This window comes from Argiope bruennichi, chromosome 8 (assembly GCF_947563725.1).
Source record: "Argiope bruennichi chromosome 8, qqArgBrue1.1, whole genome shotgun sequence".
In the NCBI taxonomy this organism is placed as follows: domain Eukaryota; kingdom Metazoa; phylum Arthropoda; class Arachnida; order Araneae; family Araneidae; genus Argiope; species Argiope bruennichi.
In genome coordinates, this window is record NC_079158.1 from 110,329,683 (window position 1) to 110,349,169 (window position 19,487).

Below are 19,487 nucleotides of genomic sequence, written 5' to 3' on the forward strand. Positions count from 1 at the left end.
TTTGAATATTTTCTATTTATTCATTTTTAAAAGAAAGTTTGAATATTTTTTATTTATTCATTTTTTTACTTCAAGTCAAAATATGACTATTTTCTGTTTATTCATTTTTTGAAGAGAAATTGTGAATATTTTCTATTTAATCATTCTTTTCAAGACAAATTGTGAATATTTTACAATCATTCATTTTTTTCAAAGGCAAATTTTGAATATTTTATAATCATTCATTTTTTTTATTACAAATTTTGAAAAAGCCTTCAACAGACATAAAAAATTAACAAAAAAAATGCCTTAGAACAAATACTTGCCATCCATATTAGCATCTCGAAGTAGTACTGTTCCATTTGGACTGCACGAATCAGGCAGACACACAGCCATAGATACAGGAAGGGACTGAAAACAAATAACACAAATATTAACACTAAACTAAAGGTTGGCAGTCAAATTTATTGTACATTAGCATTTACAACATCAGTAACTTACTAGTAGCAAACTTTAGTAACTTACCAAAGCTCCCAATTTCAAGGGAATTTGAAGACTGCAATACTTCCCCCGAAAGTTCCCTACATCGGTATTTTCTTTAGGAGGAGCTCGAATATCGAGACATTCGTCGTAGTCTCCGAGCCATCTCACATTCCCTTGCAAAATTCCACTTCCAGGCTTTCCATACGAGTCCAGCACTTAAAATTCAAAAATCAAAGGATCAAAAGGTTGGCTTATACAGTACAATCGAACTGTCATGAAAAGTACCAAAATATGGAAAAAGATACGTCATTGTATTTTATTGCTTTGAACTGCTGTATTAACCATCAAAAATATGTCACTATATTTATATATATATTGTACGCTGGTGTCCTGGCATTAGGAGTAGCACGTCTTCCCCATGATCTGGACGTCCCGGGTTCTTGCTGCTCTTATTTTGTGTTTTATCTGTAAAAAGGAGTTATGCAAGCGAATGTGACGCATGAAGTAGCTAAGTCGTACTCTTGGCTCTATTTGGCGCTACTGAAAAAACAAGAGACGTTCACTTAGCTTAAATCTCTGAGAGATAACTGCCAGCTGTAAAAAGGAGTTATGCAAGCGAATGTGACGCATGAAGTAGCTAAGTCGTACTCTTGGCCCTATTTGGCGCTACTGAAAAAACAAGAGACGTTCACTTGGCTTAAATCTCTGAGAGATAACTGCCAGCTGTAAAAAGGAGTTATGCAAGCGAATGTGACGCATGAAGTAGCTAAGTCGTACTCTTGGCCCTATTTGGGGCTACTGAAAAAAACAAAAGACGTTCACTTAGCTTAAATCTCTGAGAGATAACTGCCAGCTGTAAAAAGGAGTTATGCAAGCGAATGTGACGCATGAAGTAGCTAAGTCGTACTCCTGGCCCTATTTGGGGCTACTGAAAAAAACAAAAGACGTTCACTTAGCTTAAATCTCTGAGAGATAACTGCCAGCTGTAAAAAGGAGTTATGCAAGCGAATGTGACGCATGAAGTAGCTAAGTCGTACTCTTGGCCCTATTTGGGGCTACTGAAAAAAACAAAAGACGTTCACTTAGCTTAAATCTCTGAGCGATAACTGCCAGCTGTAAAAAGGAGTTATGCAAGCGAATGTGACGCATGAAGTAGCTAAGTCGTACTCTTGGCCCTATTTGGGGCTACTGAAAAAAACAAAAGACGTTCACTTAGCTTAAATCTCTGAGCGATAACTGCCAGCTGTAAAAAGGAGTTATGCAAGCGAATGTGACGCATGAAGTAGCTAAGTCGTACTCTTGGCCCTATTTGGGGCTACTGAAAAAAACAAAAGACGTTCACTTAGCTTAAATCTCTGAGCGATAACTGCCAGCTGTAAAAAGGAGTTATGCAAGCGAATGTGACGCATGAAGTAGCTAAGTCGTACTCTTGGCTCTATTTGGCGCTACTGAAAAAACAAGAGACGCTCACTCGACTTAAATCGCTGAGAGATGACTGTCAGAGGGCTAGTACAGTACCATAAGTCACATCAACAACAACTGTTGGGATTCCAGGCGTAACATTAATTGCATGTAATCTTTTAGCGCATGCGCACTGGTGACATCAGGAAAAAATTCCCCATGATCCCACAGAGCAACAGATGTATGTTGAGGTTTGAGTTTGGTTGATGAAGTGTATGATGGAACCAAAGATGGTTGTGTGTTTTATAAAGAATTAGTGCACACAAAATGAAATATGTAAATATTTGCATATAATTATCTGTGCCTGTGTCATCGTCCTGCAAATAAAAGGGATGAAAAAAGTGAGAATACTTGGATTAATAATTTCGATGTTTATGTGATCTAATTCACCTTGGAATTCCTCGATTCTATCTCATTTAAAAGATACCGGAATGGCAAGGTAAGAGTGAATTTTTCTCTTACATTTCGATAAATTTGAATTTGGGGCCTAGAAATCCCAAAAATAACATTGTACATATATTTCCGTCTCTATATATTTATCAGTATTAAAAAATATCGTTATATAACACAAATAATATAGTGATGAGAGGGAAAGAGGGAAAAGGAATACTGAAATAGTAACTTTTCATGTTTGAATATAAGACAATTTAAGACAATAGAAGTCATCAGCAGCAAAATTAGCAATGTTGCAAGAAATATTTATCAAGAGATTACTATATCTTTTTAGAAAAAAAAAGCTATTTTACCTGTAAGTAGCATAAATTTTAATTTTCAATACTATCTCTGATTTAGATCCAATGACATCAATTTCTTGTAATTTATCTAAGGAAGATTATGTAAATGTTGATGTGATAATTTAGCAGATAAAATTATCAGTCTTCCTTCGCTGCACATTTACATAATCGCTTAATCAGTTCGCTAGTACTCGTCCGAAAATAAATATCGAATAAGTTACAAAATTTTATCTTCTACGCTCATTGATTTTGCATGTCATAAAATTTTTTATCATAATAATATGTCAGAAGAGTAAACTCTAACAAAGAAAAAAGAATTCAACTGTGTTTCTGTCGAGGCAACAGAATCGAAACCGAAACTCATAAACAATCAGAGAGAAAAAAAAGGGGGCGAGATATGAGAACGGAAGCGAAATTTAGGAGTTAAAAAATAATAATAGGAAGAAAAAGTAAGGGATATATTAATTGGTTCTCTCCAATCCAGTTGTATACCTTCAGCATCTCTCGCTCTTCTAAGCTCAAACAATGGAAGAAAGGGTTTGGATGATTTTTTCAACAGGTGTGCGCAGTGGCTTTCATGGGCTGCAAGACAGATAGCTCTGCCCTGCATTGCTCTTGCTTGGTGAATCATTTGCTATTTTATTTTTACAAGTTTTTATATATTTTTTTATTTATTTATATACCTTTTTCATAGATTTTTCGGATCCTTATTGTGAGAAAATAAAGATTTTCTTTAAAAAACAAAAATGTATCTTTTAATAACCATTTCAAGGGGTTCTGCAGCTGTTCCACCCTAATGGTCGAACTGTTACTGTTTCATTTAGACAGAGACAATTGAATTAAAATAAATTTCTGATACTGAATAATCATTCTAAAAAGTTTCACGGAACTCGGAAGTGCTTTCTATATTTTTAAATTAATGAATGAATTTGTATGTAATATCCTTCAATAACCCATAATAATCTTTCTGTCAACCCTTCCAAGAAATTACATGTAGATAAGGGAATTTATCAACAGGGTAATTGCAATTTCAACAAATGAGCTCTATAAAGAGGAGAACTTGCATCATTCAGATCCAGAGCACTAGTTCTTTAAATACAAAAAAAAAAAAAAAAAAAAAAAAACATTTGGAACAAAATTTGCACAGAACATAATGAAAATTTTAACTTTGAACAAATGTATTTCATCAATAATTCCTGACGTATTTTCGCTAGGTAAAATGAAAAGACACGAAGAAAAAGATAAGCACATAAATTAAATATTTTATTTAATTAAACTATTTTTTATTCTTGAAGTATATAAATAATGCATTGATATCGTATATTTATACAATACTGTACAATTCAAGATCGATTTTCCATATCAAGATAAATTCAGGTGTGTGTTTGTGCGTGCGTGCGTGCGTGAATGTGTGTGTGAGAGAGAGAAAGTGTGTTGCCGCTCTATAAGCCAGACTATTTGATCTAGAGCCTACTAAACCTGACACGTATACTTTAGAAGGTATAAATAAGCCCCTCCGAGCATTTTTTAAAGTTAAATTCAAATTCTAATTAGTTAAAAATTCATCGAAATTTTGAAGTTTTCCTACTCTAATTTCCGAAATTATATTATGCTTCAAAAATAATTTTTACATAATCTCAAAATTCAGAAATTACCTACCTTTTTGACGATATAATTGAATATTCAAGTACGTTTTTTCAGAATTTTGATAGTTTTTTAAAAATATTTTTCCTTTAATTCCAATTACAGATGACGTTGTTACCCTGAACTTCAAACCATTTTCATTCTTTCATCAAATATTTAATTGGGAGATTTTCATTCATTCCTTGAAGCTAAAGAAGAAATGTTTAATATTCGAATACTTTACACGAAAAATAAAAAATTGCAGTTACAATACCGCAGAAATTAAAAGATAATTTAACCATGCCTTCACATTTTTAACAGCACTCTGAAGCCATGGGTAAACTTCCATTAGAAAAAATTCACAAGCACAATGAACAGATCTAAGATAATGTAAATAACATGGCTATTTATGTTTAGAAATTTAACTGAATAATGATAACTGAACGAAATGCATGGAAATATAGCTAAATAATTTAACTGGAATTAAATCTAACGAATATCCCCGGCGAACCAATTGGTCACTAAATGCGATTAATATGTACACAAAAGGAAAATATCTTAATCGTCCCAGAAATTTGACCCCTACATTTTAATAAAGAAGTTTGGACGCCTTAAATAGGAAAAAATACATGTTTGTTATTGGCATATTAATCATTATAATAACTCAAAAACGCGATAACAAAGCTAGAAATTTACTATAAAATCTATTACTTCTACCGACTTATTATTAATCGATGGGTCTATCTGTCTGGTAATCCGTATGCAAATGAATAAAATAATTCAACAACGCAGTGAGCTAGATCGATGAGTTTTGGGATATATATATATTACTAGAATTGTAGAGCTATATTTACACATGAAACTTCCAACCCAGTCATTAAAGTGCTGAATGGCTGTCTATCTGTATATGCGAAAACTGAAAAACTTAATAAATAAGTATAGGAATTTCCTCACATTGTCTTGTCACCAAAACTGTAAATTTCCATCAAATTGTATTACAAATATTATGAAATTTTGAAATGATTGTTTGCTTTAATCCATTACCAGATGGCGCTATTGGTATAACATAAACACATAATTGTAAAAATCAGTTAATTGATCATTTAGATATGAAGATATTAAAAGAGAATACTGCCATTAAAAATAAACAAATATGCAAAATTACAAAACTCCACCTTATCAGACACGTGCAAACTCAGTCACAAAATTAGAATTTACTAAACATGAAACAAGTTACATTAAATAAAAGAATTTAAAATTTATGTAATAGATTATGCAAAACTGTAAATTCGTATTAAATTTTATTACAGATATTATAGAATTTTGAAATGATTGTTCATTTATTCTACCAGATGGCACTACTTGTATAAAATAAAAATATAATTGTGTTAAGGAATTAATTGATCACTGAGTTCGGAAAATATTAAATGAGGATATCGTCATTAAGAGCCACTAATGAGCAAAGTTATAAAATTATAACTTATCAGACGCTGAGTGCAAACTCGATCATAGAATTTCAAATTAATAAACATGAAAAAAACCATATTAAATAAAAGAATTTAAAACATGACTATATGTTTTCGACTAATACAAATGACACGCAATTTCTTTCATAAATGAATTTTTTTAATCAATATTAATGTTTTCTACATACTTACTTTTCATTCCCCAAGGAGTGGTGTAACTTTCTTGCATATATTCCAAATCTCGATTACATTTGTCTGAAGCCGAATGGGACAGCAAATTTAGCAACATTGGCTGGATCGAATTCGGAAGCACTTTTTCGATGCCATGTATAATTTCTAAATCTTCTTTGGAAAACAATTTTAAGCTTTCAGATATATTATTAAATTCCACCGCCTTCTCAATTAATTTACGGAAATCATAATTATGACCGAAATCGGATTCAACTTCTTGACAGTCAGCAGGAAAAACATTATAAACAATAAAGAAAAGTAAAGCAACTATTTTCCGAATATTCAAATTCATTTTTCTGAATTCAAATAGATGTTTAGATATATGTCATCATCTTCATAAACATGCAAAGTAATTTATTATTACTATTATTTAAAAGCTATTAAAGCTACGAAAAAATGATAAGCCAACGTTGCATCCCATAAATCTAAATAATATTGTTATCATTACTACTGTGTTTCAAATTATCAGATGAATTTAACTCCCCGAAAAACATAATGTGTCTGGCCTTGAAATAATCTGTCTTCTGTCGGAATCTAAGTTCATTGTGTTATACTTATAAAATGTGATAACAATTTAAACAAAAATATGAAATGAATTAGTTCGTCTAGATAATAGATGCATTTGTCTAATTATGATGCTGCTAGAAAAGACAACGTTTATCTTCTTTGCATAACTGATTGAAAAAAAGTTGTAATTGATTCTTACATTTCAGAAAGTATTTGTAAGTATCACGCTATTAGAAAAGACAAGGTATATTCTATGTTTATTTAGTTGATTGAAATAAACAAGACCAACTCTTACAACTCATGTAAGACTTGCTTTTTACTCATTACATAATTGTAATTAGGATATTTTCATTGATAAAATAATTATATCTTGTAACATTTGTATCATCTGAATAGTATATTTTTGTAGAATTTGTGTCATTTAAATAGTGATTTGGAATTCTAAAAGTAACAGTAATAATATAATAATTCAAATTGTAATTATCTAAATTTTCAATAATAAAAAAGATGAGAGGATGAGTATGCATTTGTCTTTATATTTCGGCATTTATGATTTGAGATAACTCTTATGAAAATCTTTTTAACTGAATTGTTTCAATATGAAAAATACATTAACCCTTAACTGGGGAGGTGAAATTTTAGGACTTAACTGGGGAGGTGCGGTCTACGAGACCACATTTCATTTACGCTCAAATTAAATTTTCTAGAGAATATATTAGTATGAAAAACTGCCAATATATTTTGCAGATATTTTTCTATATAGATCTGCATTTTTGATATATAGATATGTTTTAGAAATTTTTAAAAATATATTATCATTGAAAAAAGTAAATGCATGGGAACATACATTTTCTTCTCAAATTACATGTTACAATAAATAATATTCTTGAAAAAACATATTACCTTTTATTTTTTTAAATTATATTTATTTTTACAGTATATGAAGGTATATCGAAGACAATATAATTCAAAATTCAACAATTATATGAAAAATTTAAAAAAATGACAATGGGTAAAATTGGCCTTATTTTTTTTATCGGCTTGTGTGACTTTCATAGCACGGATTTCTAGAGCATTTTAGACATACAGGTTAAGAACTTGTATAAAAATCAACCTATAAATTCTGTATATATATATATATATATATATATATATATATATATATATATATATATATATATATATATATATATATATATATATATATATATATATATATATATATATATATATATATATATATATATATATATATATATATATATATATACAAAAGTATTAGAATCAAGTTAATAGGAAAAACAAAAATCAAATAAAAATTAAACCAAAAAAATTATTAAAAAATATTAAAAAAGAATCCGGCCTGAAGACTTTTTCAAGGGTCACCCTCAGGCAGGGATTCAAATAAAGGGATTTTTTCTGTGAGGACATACAGACATTAAGTCTAATAATGATTCCTCGTGACCCGAAAATCCCCCGAAATTATGCTCAAGAGATATACCATTTTAACAGAAAGGAAATACAAAATAACAAATTAGAAAAAACCACAAAGTAAAAATACAATAATATTTTTTAATAATTTTTTTGGTTTAATTTTTATTTGATTTTTGTTTTTCCTATTAACTTGATTCTAATACTTTTGTATCAATTCATCTGTGTTTTAGAAGTAGCTGCAATTGCGCTCTCTAAATACTATGAAGTTCCTTTTTGGTTTTAGTTTAAATAGTTTATAAATTTTAGTTGCGATTTCGAAACTGTTTTGTTTCGTTTTCATTTTAGTTTCGTTTTCAAACTTTTTCTTACTTTAGATTGGTTACTCGTTCTTGCATTTGGTTGGAATTTAGCTGCAGGTGCGCTGTTCCACGAACTGCAAAATTTTTAAATAAAATATTTTTAATAGTTTTTTTTGGTGGTGGTGGGGGGTTCAATAGGTTTTTTGGTGTATTGCCTAAAAAATTTAAGAATTTTCAGATCATTTTTCCTGATTTTACTTTTTCGAGAATTCCTTGTTTTTGGCGTTTAGGAGATATATTTTCATTTTAATAAATAAATTAAACTATGCAAAAAGTTAATAACGAATTTATCATAGCGCATGGCCCGTCGCGCGCTCTACCAAGGGGCACTGTGGATAGCTTTGTGTCAGGAGCATTCAAGGAGAAAGAATTACTGACACAATTGTTTTGTTTAAAAAATCTTAAAAATACAAAAAAAATATAAAATTTGTGGAAACGGAAAGTGTAGGACATGTCCTTTGGCAGATAAGGAACAGATCAAAAATGAAAACTCAAAATTACAAACATTCTGTAAAAACAAAAATTTGATTTATCTCCTTAATTGTTCAGAATGTAATTTAAAATATATTGGCCAAACTAGCACCGAGCTTAATTTAAGAATTAACAATCACAGATCCGATATAAAAAACTTCATAAAAAATAGGACCACTGACTTCGAACTGGAGCATTTTCAAAACCATAACTTTAACAATATTAATATCTACATTCTAGAAGACAATATTAACGAATTAAACAAAAGATTAGATCTGGAAAACATTTATATTTGCAACCTGAAAACTTTATTTCCTTATGGTCTCAATAGTAAATTAAATGGGGAAGGTTATGCAGATTTAAACAATAATTGCATTTATAACAAATTTAACATTTTTAAAAATTTTCTAAATAAAGATAACTTTTCTAAAAGATTTAAAAGAGGTAAAGGGAAAGGAGGCAATTTTCAAATTATATTTGAGGAATTTCAAAATTACTGTAATCTGGAACACAATAGTGAAAACATTCACAGAATTAGGAAATACATTTTTGGTCTTAGAAATAATAAAATGAAATGGTTTTTAAATAATAAATTCGGGGAATTAGAGTTTAAAAATTCGTACACTAAATGTATTATTCTAGATCTTATTAAATGTAAACTTAACATTGGAAAAAACGATTTACTTTTTAATAATAAAAATAATGTTTACAAAGAATACTGTGTGATTAAATTCTTGGATATTTACTTCGAATATCTAAAATTACCCAAAATTATACATAATAATAATATATTTTTTCCTCTTGCAGATAAAACTAATGTATCAATAGCGTTTAGTTACACTTCAACTTTAAAGAAAAAAATTTGTAATTATAATTACTATAGCAAAAATTTAGATAAAATAAATAAAACCGATTGTTACTGTAACAAGGAAAAATATAAAGATTTTATAGATATTGATAAAGGTCATATTATTACAGGTAATTTAAAAATTATTGAATCCAACTCTTTAAGAGATTTGATGGGAAGAGGAACAAAATTTAGATTAAGAGAAAAAATAAACCATAACAAAATTTTGATTTCTATTGGTAATGATTTGGATGTTTTTATTGCCAAATTATCTAGAAAATACCACTGGCCTGCGGAAGGTTTCGGGGAATGGAAAGTGAGAATTTTAAAGGAAATTAAAATAAAATTGAATACTGATTTTGACAGATCTAAAGAACGTGGGATTTATTTTAGTAAAACATTAAAAAATGAAATAAAAAATTTAAAAGAAAAATTTGTCATTACAGTAATAGATAAATCAGCAAATAATTTCTGTTTAATTTGTAAATATTATTATAAAGAACTTTTAATTAATGAATATAACTCTAATGCAACTTATATGTTAAAGAACACCGGGAAAAAGGAATTAGATAAAAGAATGCTAGCTTTCGCAAAAAAAACCAAAACTAAGACTTGCTCTCTTAACTATCCTTATTTATTCCCAACAGTTAAATTTCATAAAAATCCATTAAAATTCAGATTCGTAACCTGTAGCACTGGTAGTTATAATTACTATACGGGTAAACATTTCTTTAAATACTTAAAAATTATCCTGGACAAAATAAAAAATGAAGACAACTTTATTATTTCTAGTAACAAAGAAGTATTGGATTTTCTTAAAGATAACAACATTAATAAACTTAATACTTTTGATTTCGAAAATTTATACACTAATCTACCTCATGAAAAATTAATAAAGGTCTGCACTTTTATATATGACGAATATTTAAATGAAAATATCATTCCTAAAAATAACTGGCTTGAGTTATGTAATTTTAATATTACTGAAAATTACGTGTTTAATGGTATTAATTTTTATAAACAAGTCAAGGGCATTCCAATGGGGACAGCTTTCTCAAGTGCTTTAGCTAATATTTTCCTGCATTACTATGAGAAAAAAATAATTAAATATAATTTAATAAACGGGTGGAGATATATTGATGACCTACTTTTGATTAACTTCGACAATACTAATATTATTACTAATTGGTATCCAAAAGATTTAATTCTAAAAGATACAAATATAAATCAACTTGAGGCTACCTTTCTGGATTTAAAAATCGAAATTGCTAATGATAAAACAATAGTTGGTATATACGATAAAAGGGATGATTTCAACTTTAAAATAACAAAACTATGTAACTACCATTCCAATCTAAACTCTAAAATTTTCAAAAATCTAATTTTCTCACAAGTTAACAGGATCAAAAGGGTTTGCAATAATAAAAATTCTTATATTGAAGCATCAAATATCCTCCTTAAAAATTTAATTAAAAATGATTTTCCTAGAAATTACTGTAATGTCAATTTTTTAATTAAACAAGGTATGGTTTGGGATTAATCTTTTGGCTTAAATAAAAATAGAAATTTACTTACATATTGGATCACTCAATAGATGGCGCTGGGTGCCTACCTCTGTTTACATAATTTACCGTTAACTTTCAAAAACAGGAAATCACAATCGATTGTTTAAAGTTTCATTCACTGTTGGATGGTATGTTCTGGCCTTTTCGTTTTTAATTTTAATTTTAATTTTAATGCTGTTTTTGTTTTTATTGTTATTGTTTTTATTGTATTTTTACTTTGTGGTTTTTTCTAATTTGTTATTTTGTATTTCCTTTCTGTTAAAATGGTATATCTCTTGAGCATAATTTCGGGGGATTTTCGGGTCACGAGGAATCATTATTAGACTTAATGTCTGTATGTCCTCACAGAAAAAAATCCCTTTATTTGAATCCCTGCCTGAGGGTGACCCTTGAAAAAGTCTTCAGGCCGGATTCTTTTTTAATATTTTTTAATAATTTTTTTGGTTTAATTTTTATTTGATTTTTGTTTTTCCTATTAACTTGATTCTAATACTTTTGTATCAATTCATCTGTGTTTTAGAAGTAGCTGCAATTGCGCTCTCTAAATACTATGAAGTTCCTTTTTGGTTTTAGTTTAAATAGTTTATAAATTTTAGTTGCGATTTCGAAACTGTTTTGTTTCGTTTTCATTTTAGTTTCGTTTTCAAACTTTTTCTTACTTTAGATTGGTTATATATATATATATATATATATATATATATATATATATATATATATATATATATATATATATATATATATATATCTTGGTATATTAAAATATTTTATAAATTTTTCAAAATACATTATCACTAGAAAAATTTAATTATGTTTGAACATACATATCAGAATCAATTGAATGCGAACTTTCACCGAAAAACTCTTCTGTACAATTATCCTTATCACTAAAATCACTTTCTGCTTCATTTAAAAGTGTCTGGAGCACTGCTTCTAACAGAATCAGTAATTTGGATGATATTTCGGGGCCCAAGTTTTAGCGTCATCTGCTAAGCCTTGTTTATCATTGGGACACTAACAGGGAGGTGCGGTCTTAGAGACCTCGCTCAAAGAAATAACTGAATTGTCTTAAAAAACATCCGCTGAAATCGGTTGAAAAAGGGCATGTGTATGGAAGATCACAAAACAGGAAGCTACAAGGTCAATCCATTCAAGTGATCTAAAAATAGAATAAGGGTGAACGAAAATCCATCGCTAGCGGTCTCACAAACCGCTCGTCCCCAGTTAAGGGTTAACGGCTACGTTGCAGAAAGGTCAACAAACAATTCTTCTAAGCTCTTAGTTGGGGAGTCTAAGGTACTGAGTGCACTAATCAGTTTTTTCAGACACACCTGCCCTGAGTATTTTTCATCTGCCCGGAAATATTTCTTGTCCGATCTGTAGAAATTACCTGGACAAAACAACACACGATTCCAGAACATTTTGCAATGAGTGATCTGAAAGAAATTCAAAATATCTCAATTGTTACGTCGCTGTATACGAAATAAAGCAGAAATATTATAATTATCATAAAAACTCGAATTCGATATTTTGACAAATCACCACCTGTCAGACTTTCCTGAATACGAAAAACACATTTTGGTATTATATCTGTCTACCCATCAGCGAACAGGAATCTCAGAAACTTTGACAAAATTTGGTATATGGTCTTTACACCAAACTTGTAGATTTCTTTCAAATTTCGTGAGAAATTCATTCAGAGGAAGTCTGTCTGTCCGATAACCCGAATATGCATTAACACGATAATAACAAAAGAAAAGAGCTACATTGAAAAAAAAATCGATGCACGTATTTAGCGTCTAAAATATAAATACATATCATATTTTGAACAAAATCCATCAAACTGTTGACTGCCTGCCAGTCTTTACTTTAGCATGCATATAAACGCAATCTATACTTATAATAAAGCCTCAATAGGTGTGTGTGTTGGCGCTCTACAGGCCAGATCGTTCTACCTACAGCTACCAAATTTGGAACATATATAGTTTGGAGGCCTGAAATGTTCACGCGAGCGATTTTTTTTAATTTTTAATTAAAATTTTAATTAATTAAAAATAAAGCTAAATTTTGGCATTTTTCCGCTATAACTTCCGAAAATATTACAGCACAAAATTGATCTTTACATCATGTTGAAGATCAAAAAATAATCGTTTCGACGATACTAACATTTTAATAAACAACTTAAATTTCCATTTTTAATGAATTTTTAAAAAATAATTTAATCTCTTTTTTTAACAATGTATTTCGCGCAAAATAAAAATAAAATTTCAGCTGTACGAGCACGTTGCACGTTAATAGGGGGGAAAAAAGTTTTATCAATGCATTGCCATCATATTGACAAAAGCTCAAATTAAAAAAATAAGCTAACTATCATTCTATCAAATATATAAAATTGTAATTTCCAGCACGTGCCCGTATTAAATTAAATAAACATGAAATATGATTTTTTTTTTAAGTAACTGCAAGGAAACGTTTTTATGACATTTCACAATATTTATATTACTAATTTAATTAAACTTTTTAATTAAGGCAAATATGGTTTAATATGTACCAGATATCTACAGCCTAACAACTAATTTGTAAACCTTTATTAACAGACGTACATCTGTTAACAAATGGTATAAATGAAATAAATAATTATATTTTATATAATTTGAGTCAATAAATTACTGATGAATTACGAATTTAAAATTTTTATATATATCCTATCTGTACCCTCTGAATCATATTGAACAAAATATTCTTAAGACGCTAATGCTTTAAATAAAAAGAGTTGAACTCCAATCAACTAAATCATTCACTAAAGTTGACCGACTTATGAAAATTTCAATATCACTATTCTTTAAAAACGGGCGATTTTAGATCACTTCATCGACCGTCGCAAAGAAGCCAATCATCTCCCAGGGTTTCTCAAGAGTGATTGGCGCTCTAAATTATGAAAATGTTGATTGTTCTAATATTGTAATATTCAAAACTTAATAAATTGGTCAGATTTGAAAGCAGAAAATAGAAAGTTTATTTATTTATTTAAAAGTTGGAGAGTCAAGAATATTTCGCAGAATATTTCTTAAGACAAAAGAATTGTTTTAAATTTAAACTTCATAATTTTTAGAAATATATTTATAAAACGAAAAAGATAAAATATTATTATTGGCAGCGTTTATATCCTTTTAAAAATAAAACTGAAAACTGAATTTTTCATTGAATCCGTGAAACTTTTGTTGAGTAATTCTTTGAGATATTATAAATTATGAAAATTATTCTGTAGTGCACATAAGACCGAACGACTGCTTCCAGTTCTCATATTTTTTTTAAACATGTTGAGATTTACTAAAATGCATCTTTATATTAATTGTGGTTTCATTATTTCCTCTTTAAATTAAAATTGAATTTTTACGGGAATTATTGAAAATTAGAAAGAGACTCGTAATACAACGAACAGAATGGCTTAAGGCCTACATAATAGTGTAAGTGAATAATATGACTATCAAAATTTAACTCTTAAAATTATTTTGCTGAAAATCCTATTATGAGAACAAGTTACATAAAATATTAATTGAACATTTTAGCGAATATGAGTACTGGCGAACCGGATGGTCGCCAAAGGTGCAGTGGCGACCATCCGACCCGCCGCACAGGCGTTGGTGGGAGTCGCCTCATGGCTTGAAACCTGTGGGGGTCCTCAAAATCTATATCGTAGTGCAATTGGCAGTGATTTTTTTCCGTTGCAGATTCGCACACAATTTATCCCTCCCCTTCTTTTACTCAGAAAAAAAAGATAGTCAATTAAAATGATGAGTCAAACAAAACATAGCGGGAAATACCTATGAATGAAAAAATGAATAATTGCAAAAGTAGTGATATTCGGGAAATTTCAAATATATATAAAAAAAACTATAAAATATTGAAAAAAAACCGAAATATCAAAACCATTTGTTCTAAATCAATTGCAATATGATTAGCAAAATCATATGATTTCAATATTATTAACAACTGAAAGATATATGGCCTACCTAAATGCTTTCTTTTTTTTTTTTTTTCGGAAATAAATGAGCAATTGTGTTTTATTTATTTGATTTACAAGAACAGTGTAATCGTATGCATTATAACTAAAATGAACTTTCTATCAAATTTCAAAATATTTCTCCAAGAGTTTATTTATTTCAAATTTGTTAGCAGATTTTTTGAGATCCATCTTTTTTTTTTTTTTTTTTTTTTTTTTCGTTGGCTAACTGACTCACAAGTCAACAATTCACAGCTAACATAAGATAAAGGGGGAAAAAAGAGACCCCTCTTACAAGAAATGCCAATGCCATTCCCTGCACCGACAAAAGGGTGTGACATTGATTTCACCCTTGACCTTAGGCAGAGGGGACGACATTGTTTTGTAGAGATTTCTGTGCATTTTCGTTTCCTATCGCCTTTATTTCCAAAGCGTTTTATTTTCACAACATTTTCTTTTTGCTGGATTTTTCAAGATGCCAGCTTCTGTACACATTTTTACGTGTAGAGATAAACAAAGCTGCAGTTTTTAAAAATTAAAAATACAATTTTGCTCAGCTATTATAAATATTTGTTTATTGCCATTTTTTAATGATTCAAAGATGGTTCGTGTTATAGTTTTCTGTATGTGTCAATTTTTTTAAAACTTGAACGCAATTTATATATAAAAAAAATGGAATGATAATTTTAATTTTATGGCTTTCCATTTTTTTATTATTATTATTAATTAAATATTTTATATTAATTAAATATTAATTGATATTATTATTAATTAAATAATTAAATATTAAATATTTAAATCCAAAACGAACGAACATCGAAATTAAGAAGCTTCTCAAAAATATAAAGAACACAGTTCATAGAATATCGAATCTGAATTTGCTAATAAAAATAGTAATTTTAAATTCTACAAATCGCAATTTGTCGAAATAAACGAAAAATTGCAAAGAATTTTTATAGACTGATTTATGGTAATAAGGTACAATAAACTTTCTCGAATGCAATGGCTGAGTTGAAAATTTACAAATGCTTAAAGGTCAGAAATGCAAGCAGTTTCACAATAAAGTTGCTGAAAAACTGTTGTAGTTTGTCAATAATTCAAGAATGCCAGAATTTCATAGCTATCATGGCCAATGAATATGATGCATGTAAAACTTAGATTACCAAGATAGTTTAAAACAAATTGAGGTAAGCTACAACATGAGGCTGTGCATAGTAAAACAATAAAAGATATAAATATAAAATATGATTTTTTATAATTCTATAACATAATGTTGTTTTTAATTTCAAAAATATCCAATCGTATAAGTAAAGAGTGTTTAAGTAATGTTACCAGGTTTTGGCACCTTTTTTCTAAATAACATATTTCGACTTTGGTATCTTTACTAAAATTTAAAGTTTTGGCACCTTTACTAAAATAAAATATTTCGATTTATTCTGACATTTTTTTTTTACTTAAAAATTCTTAATGAAAAATTTTTAAGTCAACAATTTTTAAATAATTAATTTTAAATTATTATTTTTAATAATAATGAATTTATTAACTTAATTTTAAACTTTAGTATTAACTAATTAAAGCAAGATAATAATATTAATTTAATTATTTTAATATGCATTTTTACTAAAGAAAATAAGATACAGCCATACTGTAGAATGAAAAATACCATTCAGTTCATAGGAAAAAGAACGGTTGCACTGTTTATTCCACTTCAAATGGAATATAAATAGGAATATTTTCCCACAACAGTTCTCGGTTAATAATATAACTCGTAATAGTTAATGAAAAAAAAATGGGGATTTATGAACTCAAACCTTTTTTTTAATTGAAAAGATTGCATTTTTTTTTAAAGCTTAAATAAATAAAAACTAAACTAATGTATTTGTCAAGAATAATTTTTCAGTCTCAAACTTTGAATGCTTGAACACTGTTATGATCATCCCAATCGTCTTTAATTTTGTTAAGACCTTCATTTCCTAACGCAGGAATAATTTGCTCTTATGATGTATGTGCTAAATCATGCACAGTTCTATTTTTGGAATTTTTTATTCTGCTTATATGATCCATAAGCACAGAGTCGTATTTACTTAATAATTCGATTAAACTTAAGAAGTTTTCATTATTAAGCATTCATATTATTTCATGGTTTCCACAAAATGAAATATTATTAAATGCTAAAAAGAGAATCATATCTACAATTCTTTGAAATAGTAATTTAAGTTGTGCCCTTTCCTTACTTATCTTAACTTGATTTGTTTTATCAATAGTCGAACATAAATTTAGTCGCTTTAATAATTCTTTCCAACCAATAAACGAATTGTGTGACAAATAGAACGCCCATGATCTTGAATTACAGTTGATAGCTTACTCCATTTATTATAGACACCTATAAATCGTGCAGATATTTTTCATTTCCTCCAGAAAATAATGTACAACAAAAATAAAATACCGAGCTTTGCGTTTTTGAATAAATCAACCAGCTGCAAATCAGCGTTTTACCCTTTGGCAATTTTTTGAAAACGCAGTAAATAGTGGAAAATGGTCTATCTTCAGTACTCTTTTCAAAAACTCCTTTATGTTGTATAGGTCTGTTTTTAAGAAAAAACGTTTTAAATTTATCGGTTATAATGCTTGGTTATTAACCTGAATCACTTATATGCTTGATCACATTTGTTATTGTCATTTTCATTCGTTATTTTCTGATTTAATCATATTTGTATAAACATATGGTTCTTCAAAGATTTTCACAGTTTCTATACTTTCATTGCAAGATTGTGCAGTTTGTTCGGAACTTTCTTCGCCAGTTGAAGTTTAAATTGTAACTTCTGAAGTCGAAGCAATTTCATTGTCAGAATTACTTCGTAATCAAGAAAACAGATATACTCATGATTTTCTGAAATTTAGCTGTTCTTTTTTCTTTCCTGCTAATTTTCTTTTTTTAAACCGAGTCTTGACACCCAGAGGGATATTTCCTTGGCATGGACATGATTATATCTAACAATATTAAACATTTTATATAATGGATTATCAAAGTAATACATGCAATTTAACCTTGTAGGTGAAATAAATGACCGTACTTTATAATACGTTGCACACTCGCAGTAAACTGTAATATATCTGCAAACTTCGTATATTTCAAAATCCATCAATATTTCCAGTTAAATTTCTGCCTCTCTTCTTTCCATCCCGCCATTACCGTTCAGAACATTATTTTAGCTTTTGCTCATATTGAGAGCCCCTCAATCGTGGGGCCTCGGTGCATAGCATACGCCGCACCCCTTAGATGGCCAGCCCTGAATATCTGTGTAGTTTACAAAGCAAATAAAAAAGGCCCGAATTTATGTTTTTAACAGCACTATGATGTTAAGAGACTGTCTGTGTTAGAAAAGTTCATCACAATATACAGATCAAGTAAGATAATTTATGTAAAACAAATAACACGACTTTAATTTCAAAGTAGTTGGTGGAATCATAAAGTTATATCTAAATGATTCATCTAAAAACAAATATATTCCTTTGAATTAGCTGGTCGCCTGAAGTGTCTTCAAAATAAAACTAAACGATTTTTAAATTTAATAATTAATGTTTGTGACTTGTAATTAACCTTCTAATAATTAATGAATTCTTTAAATTTAATCATTAAATTCGTAGGATATTTTTTCATGTTTTCAAATTTACTTGCAGATCATTTTTTTTTTTCTTTTGTTTACTTGTCAGTTTCACTAATCAAAAGAGTGGATAAGCTTTGTATTTGAATATTTGTTGCAGGTCAGTTAAAAATACTTTAAAAATTTTTAACACCCATTTTTTAAGATGAATTTTAAAATAATCTTTTAACTTTCAAATTTAATTTTTTTATACATGATACTAAAACCAATACCCTAGAATATTGATAGCAATTAAATGTATTGTTATCTCAGTATATTGTAATATTTATTATTTAAAAACTGCTTATCTAGAAATTAAAACAAAACACAAAAAAAATGGTTTCTAAGGGGAAAAAAAAAAACTTGAACTGAAAAAGGATTACAATAGTTCTTAAACAAGCCTTGATCAAATCTTTGGTGGAATCAGTTGTGAACATGGTTTCTTTCAAAAACCAAGACTAGCTTAATGCCCACACACTTTCTTGAACTTGAACAAAGATTTCTATTTCTTAAATTTTCATAACATGTAATTGAAAACTACCCTTTCCTTCAAAATCAGAAAATTATCATCAATGAATTGAATTTTGGAACATGTTTTATTTGCTCCTAAATATTGCTGTAATTTTAAAAAATAAATATATACTCTGAATTTTTAGAAAACACTGCTTTTTCACATATAAAGC

At 28.7% G+C, this 19,487-nt stretch overlaps 1 protein-coding gene across 1 annotated transcript in view; it reads right to left on the reverse strand.

Annotated features, from left to right (window-relative positions):
- The window catches only part of LOC129981156 (nose resistant to fluoxetine protein 6-like), a 34,043-nt gene extending 27,636 nt beyond the window's left edge, over window positions 1–6,407 (reverse strand). The window contains exons 1-3 of the mRNA XM_056091859.1: window positions 5,939–6,407; window positions 505–677; window positions 306–390 (exon numbers count right to left, since the gene is read on the reverse strand). Coding sequence (XP_055947834.1) covers window positions 306–390; window positions 505–677; window positions 5,939–6,269 — 589 coding nt within the window. The 5' untranslated portion in view covers window positions 6,270–6,407. The remainder of the gene's footprint in view (window positions 1–305; window positions 391–504; window positions 678–5,938) is intronic.
- Between the last annotated feature and the right edge of the window lie 13,080 nt (window positions 6,408–19,487).